The sequence below is a fragment of the Apium graveolens genome, chromosome 4 (assembly GCF_009905375.1).
Source record: "Apium graveolens cultivar Ventura chromosome 4, ASM990537v1, whole genome shotgun sequence".
In the NCBI taxonomy this organism is placed as follows: domain Eukaryota; kingdom Viridiplantae; phylum Streptophyta; class Magnoliopsida; order Apiales; family Apiaceae; genus Apium; species Apium graveolens.
This window is the reverse complement of record NC_133650.1, coordinates 311,854,205-311,861,703: the sequence shown is the minus strand read 5'-3', so window position 1 is coordinate 311,861,703 and position 7,499 is coordinate 311,854,205. Positions and strand designations below refer to the sequence as shown.

The 7,499-nt window shown below is 32.1% G+C and overlaps 1 protein-coding gene across 1 annotated transcript; it reads left to right on the top strand.

Moving 5' to 3' along the window:
- Positions 1–6,286: 6,286 nt before the first annotated feature.
- LOC141720151 (uncharacterized) lies at positions 6,287–6,859 on the top strand. The gene has a single exon (XM_074522509.1). The coding sequence runs from the start codon at positions 6,287–6,289 to the stop codon at positions 6,857–6,859; it is 573 nt and encodes a 190-aa protein (XP_074378610.1).
- The last annotated feature ends 640 nt before the right edge of the window (positions 6,860–7,499 follow it).

The window sequence follows — 7,499 nt, the reverse complement described above, 5'->3', positions numbered from 1 at the left end:
TATGTAAATTTATGTATTCACAGCTGACACACTTATGCGTTATTATAAGTCTTAAAACTAGATTAATTTTTAATTATATAATTGGTAATTGGTGGAACCTATTACTTGAAGAGTATTCTATTTCTTTTGATAAAGAATTTTCAAATATAGTTCACAAGTCTTATTACTTATGGACTTGATTTTTAATTATATAAAGAATAATTTGTAGATTAATTTGGTGGAACCTTAACACAAGATTGATTTCTAATTATATAATTTGTCAGATATAGTTCACAACTCTTATTACTATGGACTTGTTTATTCGGTGGAACCGATTACTTAAAGAGTATTTTATTTCTTTTTGCATTTAAAGAATATATAAAGAATTATGCATAATATACTCTCTTTCATGATAATGATTATGTGATACAGTTGTCATACAAATATATGTACAAACATCAACAATTTGATATAAAGTGCATATAAAAGTTTTGGATTAAACTACCTTAAATAAATTTTGGGTGAACGCCCTAGATAACCATATACTAATAACTATTGCGCAAAATACCCACCAACATTTTAAGTGGCCCAAAATACCTACCAGATACTCTATCTTCACTGGGGTAACAACTTGTTACTCCAGTGGCTCGCAAGATAATACTCCTTTGGCAGTGGAGTATCCTGATACTCCTTTGTTAGTGGAGTATCATGTAAAATTTCAAAATTGTTAAATTAAGGTGCACATTTTAGTTGGGGTTTACCTAAATCCTAAAACCTAAACTCTAAATTGATATTTGTTTTATTCATTTTTTAAAAATATAGCTAAAACCAGGATTGAGAATTGTTGAACCCTAACACATTAAAAATTATCGAATATGGTACATGCTTAAATAATAAAATAATAAAATTATAATTTAAATATTCAAAAAAGTAAAAAAAATTACATGATGCTCCACTGAAAGTGGAGTATCGCCTGATACTCCACTGGCAATACTTCACTGGAAGAGGAAAATAGAATATAAAGGCCATGATAGATAAGTTCTGTATTAGCATGATTTATAATATAATTTAATGAAAAAAATGATCCGAGAATACGAACGTGAAAATCATGTCAAAATAATAGTGTGATGATTTGTAAAAATACGTAATAGAGTATTAGTTTGGTAACAATATAATTTTTTTTATAGTGTCAAAGGTAGAATTGAAAATTGTAAATATGCTTATTTTATGTGATATTCACATCCGCACCGTTAAATTAATACTTAGACTGCCTTTCAGGCATACTAATAGAAAAGTTTTCTAGAGTGACCCTAATAATTGCGCTGAATTATTTTTATAGAAAAAAATGAGGAATCTAAATTACGTATATGATAGTATAATTTCTGAATCACCTGAATCGCACATGTTATATCATATATCTAACTAGGGGTATTCATGGGTCGGGTTGGCTGCATTGGAGGCATTTTTACAACCCAATTTAATTAAATCGGTTTGAAACTATTTGACCCAACCCTACCCGTCGTACATTGGTTTGGGTTGGGTCTGGTTATACTATATATAACTGCTAATTTCAAATATATATATAAAATAAAATAAGTAGAACTTACGATTTTGGTACTATTATATAAATTTGTTTAAATTGAAATTTTAGTAATGTATATCATGTCGTAAATCATATGCACATACACAAAATGTAACTATAAATGAAGATATTTATATTTTATAATATATAATTGCATAAAATATATAGATTATATTAAAATTATCGAACGAGGCTTAAGTTAAATCAGGTTCGGATGGGTTGGCCGAAAAAATCTTGAACCCGTACCCAACCCATTGAATGCGGTTTGAGTTTTTTTTAAGCCAACCATGAATTGGGTTTTTTTAAATCAGTTTAATCGGTCTAAAAGAGGGTTGGATTAGGTCGATTTGATTGGGTTGACAAACCCATGAACACCCCTATATCTAACAATATATGATCTCACTTCTAAAAGCTCATCTATTTTTAGTGAGAATTTAACCAATAATCTTTTTTAACTCGAGTATATAATATCTAGAATCACTTTAAATATCTCATAGTTTATTCATATTATAACTCTGCAACAAAAAATATTATCTTGAATTTGAAGACAAGAAATAATTGCAAATTTTGCATTATTATTCTATTCAATGTACGATACCTACTTTTTTGGTTTAAATCATTGAAAAGGTAGGAGATCCTATTTAATGTAGAATACATGCTTATCATTGATTATAGTATATTCCTTTATTTTGGATTCAACAGTTATGATCAATTTATTTAAAGATCTAACGGTCAATATTTAGTTGGCAATACATGGACCATAAATACCAAAAATTTGGATAAGATTCCCCTTGTGCATATTATATAATAAGTATATAATGTTCATTTTGATACTAAAAGTTGATGTTAACAGTGTTCACTTCAAATTCTTGCTCCTCTTCCTCGGCGCTTCATAATAAAAGCTGAAAGTAAGGATACAGTATAGGGATGTGAATGCCTAATGCGAGGATAAACATATTTGAAAAATTTGATAATAAGTTTGTTCCTTACACGGGTTATTCAATGATATATAGGGCTGAGCGTTCGGTCGATTCGGTAAAAAATCGGACCGAACCGAATAGACCGAAAAATGAAATATCATTTTTTTCTTCAAACGAACCTACTCGAATTGTGCTACGAACCGGACTGAATCATAATAATTATGTTTGGTCCGTTTAAAAACCAAACAGACCGAATTTGGTTTACAAAACTGCATTAAAAATTAAACCAAAAATTATAAACTCTAAAATAATATATAGTAATGTGATATAGAGAGCTCTAAGAGTGTATAAATATAATTACAAATTAAAAATTAGGATTATAATTTTTAAGATATATATAAAATGTATTTAATACAAAATTATAGTATATATGATTTGGTCTATTCGGTCCAAATTAATTTTTTTTTTTAAAAAAGACTAAACTATTTTATTTTGGTCTATTCGGTTCGAATTTTTGAAAAATCGAGACAGACAGAATCGGATTAGCACGGTTCGGTTTTTCGGTCTTGTTCGGTTTTGCTCAGCCCTAATTATATATAATTTATATAGATAGTCGTTTGATGTTATGCTTTGTATGATAAAACCTACTATCAGACCTAAGGCCCTAATGTGAATCGAATTAAATTTAAAATCTAATCATTAAACCAAAAGAAAATATGTTGAAAGAATTGATTTTTTTCTTTGTAAAAGCAATTTCTAGTACTATTGGTAAAATTTGTCAAGTATCTGATACGGGGATACCCTGGATAAGCCAAGTATTTGTGCTCCTTAGATACAACCTAGAGTTCGAAATATGTGATCATTACGGTACATTTACTGTAATTAAAGAATAGATTTACTGAATGATTATATTAGATGTATTCCCTGTTAAAAGTTAAAAGAATGGCAAGAAATGTGATGGGGAGGAGAGTCGCTTATGTAACTTTGGATAACGTCTAATACGAGAATACGTAAAATGCTTAAATTAGTGGTAGGCCCCAATTAAAGATACAAATTAAAAGTTAATTAGAGGATGTAAAATGTGCTGAATGTTAATGTGTTTTTCCTCTAACCGTTTCTACCTTTATAAAAAGGTTGACACAAGAAAGTTTGACAAGTAGGAATATCACGAGTTACATACCTTATAATGTCAAATTTTGTGGAAGTAGGACCCACCAGTTAGAATTATTCTTTTGTCTTATATTACTTTTTTGTAAGGCCCTACTAAATTAATTTAAAAAATGTCATAAAATTCAACATTATCATATATATATATATATATATATATTTTTTTTTTATTCTAGCGGGACATACCTCTATTTCTGGACTTGTTTAATTGGCGGGGCCCAATATTTTATTCCAATTCAAATTTTACTTCTTTTTGCATTTAAAATATGGAAAAAGCAATTATTCGAACAAAAATGTAAAAACACAATAATGTACTTTTTCTTAAGATAATAATAATTTAAAGGAGATATATTTATATAGATACCATGTGCATATTTATATATATTTAGAGAGAGGATTTCTTTTAAAAGATGGATTTTGTTAATATTTTTTATTTTAATCTCCTTGTTCAACTTTTTGTTCGTATAACAATTTTTATTTGGTCATCCACAGCTTCGCAAATACTGGTTACAGTTGGATTGTGAAAGGAGATAAAATCTATGTCGAACAACCTTGTTGTCAATTCCATGTTGAAAGCTGAAAGTGAGGGGAAGAAGCCAGAGGTAGTCTTATATTATGATCTCTATATATTGTTAAATTTTTTTCTTTATTCAATGTAACATGTTATCTATTTATTTCCTCTGTATAGTCAACTATCTGATTACTATTGAGAACAAATGATGTTTTCTATTATCCGGTGTCATTTCTCTTCCCTTTCTTTTACCATGAGAATAGTAGTAGAAGAGTTGTGTTGCTTTTTAAAAAAGGAGCTAGTTAAAGCATTTTATATTATATATTAAGTTTTCAAGATGTGCGACATTAAAGCACAAGACAAACACAAGTTTAGTGACTATGGACATTTGTCTTCTGTTTTTTTAAGACCAGTCAACAACAATATCCACATGTTGATTGATATATTTTTGATAAAACAACTCACTCTTCTTTCTCCCTCTTAAAATTCTAAGCAATATCTTTACCTTTTTTTGCTAGTTAAACACATTCACGCACACCCCTGTCTTTTGAAAAAGTGTGAATCCTCGACATCCCGTAAAGGGAGCGAGGAAGATACCAAAACACCAAGAGGTGTTGGGTTCTTTTAACTTTTACCCTCGTACTAAAAATCTTATGCACCAAACACTCTCTATACTTTATGTTTAGATTCAGGCCTTATCTTTTTAAATTACATTTCATTATTTTACCCTCTTTCTCTCCCTCTGTTTAGATTTTGTACTTTTTATTTGTTTACTTGCTCCCACAATTGTTATAAATATAAGTTCGGGTAATATCTCCACCCCTTTGACTTTTTAAGATAAGCTTTCATTCTCCAAATTCTTTTTCATTTCCTCTTTAATCTATGTACGAATTTTTTACCATGTGGCCAAGGACACACAATAAGCGTGGAAAATTATAAGTTTAACTCATTTTCATTAGTTTCTTCTTTTTAATAGTGGTGGACCCCCTGCATACACAAAAGTTACACCAATCAAAATGGCCCAAATTTATAATTTTCCGCGCTTATTTTGTGTACTCATGGACACATGAGAGAAAAACCTATTTATGTAAACTAGATTTAGTTATATGTACTACAAAATTTACATGTACGTACCTGTCTACGAACTTTTATTTGCACTGATGTTACTTGAGGCCAAAGTTTTGATCGAAATTTATGGGGCTCCGTGAGGTATCTTATTTGCTCACAGTATATTTGTTGAACAATGAGATCTCATGCAGCATTATATTATTTGTGTTTCACCGCCATATAGTTTGTAAACTTTGTACCCTTTTAGCACTATAGTTTTTAGTATTTATTTCGTTATTGTGGAATCCAGACTATGAAGTCCTATGTATGGGTTCAAACTTCCGAGGGTTTTACACAAGCAGTGGAAGAAGAGGTTGCCATATTATGCCCTACATTTGATCATGCAATAAGATCCGGATTTGGATCTTCAGAAGATAGTCCGATATCAGTAATCCCAAGTGTTCGAGCAACTTCTTTAAAGTTTAGTATTTGATTACTGCCGATTTCACAAAGTTTGTCACTTTCTCGAGGTTAGATATCTTTGCTTTGAACCTATGATCTGTGATTCCTTGACTAAGACTGTTGTAAAGTCTTCTTTACTTTCTCTCATACGTAAGTTGTCCAGATTGAGTAATGCATCACGGAGTGTCTACTCCTTGTCTCCCTTACATGAAAAATAATAATACAGGGTGATGAGAAATTCTATTGGGTTTTAATCTAAACTTAACTAGTTTATTTACCTGATTTAGTTGTTTGTTAATAATGGCATTTGTTAGGCATGTTTTTAGTAAAAGACTGAGTCTTACGTGGGTTCAGTTTCTTTAGGAGAGTCATGGTGAGTTTAGGAGTGCTTTATGTAAACGTTGCTGATTTGTAGGAATTTGTTTTTAGCTAGTTTGTTTTATATTTCCATTTCCTGTAACCAGTTCTGTGTGCTGTGATAATAATATATTAAGTTTTGCTTTCTCCAGTTTCAAAGTGTAAACAGGTGTGTGTGTTTCTTATATCAGGTTTAAAACTCTTCATTCTGGTATCAGAGCCTCGTAGTGTATGCCAAAGTATATGCCTAAATAGAGAACTATGGACGTGTCAAAGTCGAAGGAGGGATCACTGGGGCTCAACTATCCTATGCTGTCAAAGAATAACTATACGACATGGTCGTTAAAGATGAAAGTTAATATGGAGGCACAAGGCGTGTGGGATGCAATTGAGTCCGATGGTAAGAAGTCACAAGTTGAGGTTCGTACAGACAAAATGGCGTTGGAAATAATTTACCAGAGTATTCCAGAGGAGATTTTACTGTCCGTAGCGGAGAAGAAGTCGGCACAGGAGGCTTGGGAGGCTATAAAAACCATGTGTGTAGGTGCTGATAGAGTGAAGAAGGCGAAGGTGGAGACCTTGAGAGCCGAACTAGAGTCTCTAACCATGAAAGAAACCGAGCAGATTGACGATTTCTGTATGAGGCTGTGTGGTATCGTAACAAACATACGTGTTTTGGGTGAGATAATGGAGGAATCATATGTTGTCAAGAAACTTCTCAGGGCAGTGCCAGCCAAGTATCTTCAAATTGCCTCTACGATAGAACAGTTTGGCAATCTTGAAGAAATGACAGTTGAAGAAACCTTGGGACGACTCAAAGCTCATGAAGAATGAATTCGTGGGACTACGGAGAGCTCGGGTAATCAGCTGTTATTGACAGAGGAGGAGTGGATGAAAAAGGAAGCTCAGAATGGACAGTTGTTGCTTACTAGGGAGGAGTGGCTGAAGAAAATGTCACAAAATCAGAAGGGTAAGCGGGATGCTGAATCTAGAAACAAGGAAGGAAACCGAGGATACCGAGACAAGAGCAAGGTGAGATGCTTCAATTGCAGCATCTTGGGACATTATGCTTCTGAATGTCGTAAACCAAAACGAGAGAAGGAATCAAGACAAGAGGCAAATTTGACTCAAATTGAAGATGATGAACCTGCCTTGCTTTTAACGGAGTGTGATGAAAAACAAGAAAAAATGTTTTTGTTAGATGAAAGGAACGTGATGCCAAAATTAAAGCAAGAACCTGAAGCAAATTTGGAGTCAAATTTATGGTACCTTGATAATGGAGCTAGTAACCACATGACGGGAGTACGTTCGAAATTTACTAAGCTTGATGAAAGTGTGACTGGTGAAGTACGTTTTGGCGATGGATCCACTGTCACAATAAAGGGAAAAGGTTCAGTGGTTTTGAGGTGTCAAACTGGTGAGGAACATGTGTTGAGTGAGGTATATTTTATTCCCTCTATTTGCAACAATATTA

Excerpts from the sequence above, each read along its gene's own strand:
- LOC141720151 (XM_074522509.1), top strand. The coding sequence starts at position 6,287 with ATGGACGTGTCAAAGTCGAAGGAGGGATCACTGGGGCTCAACTATCCT.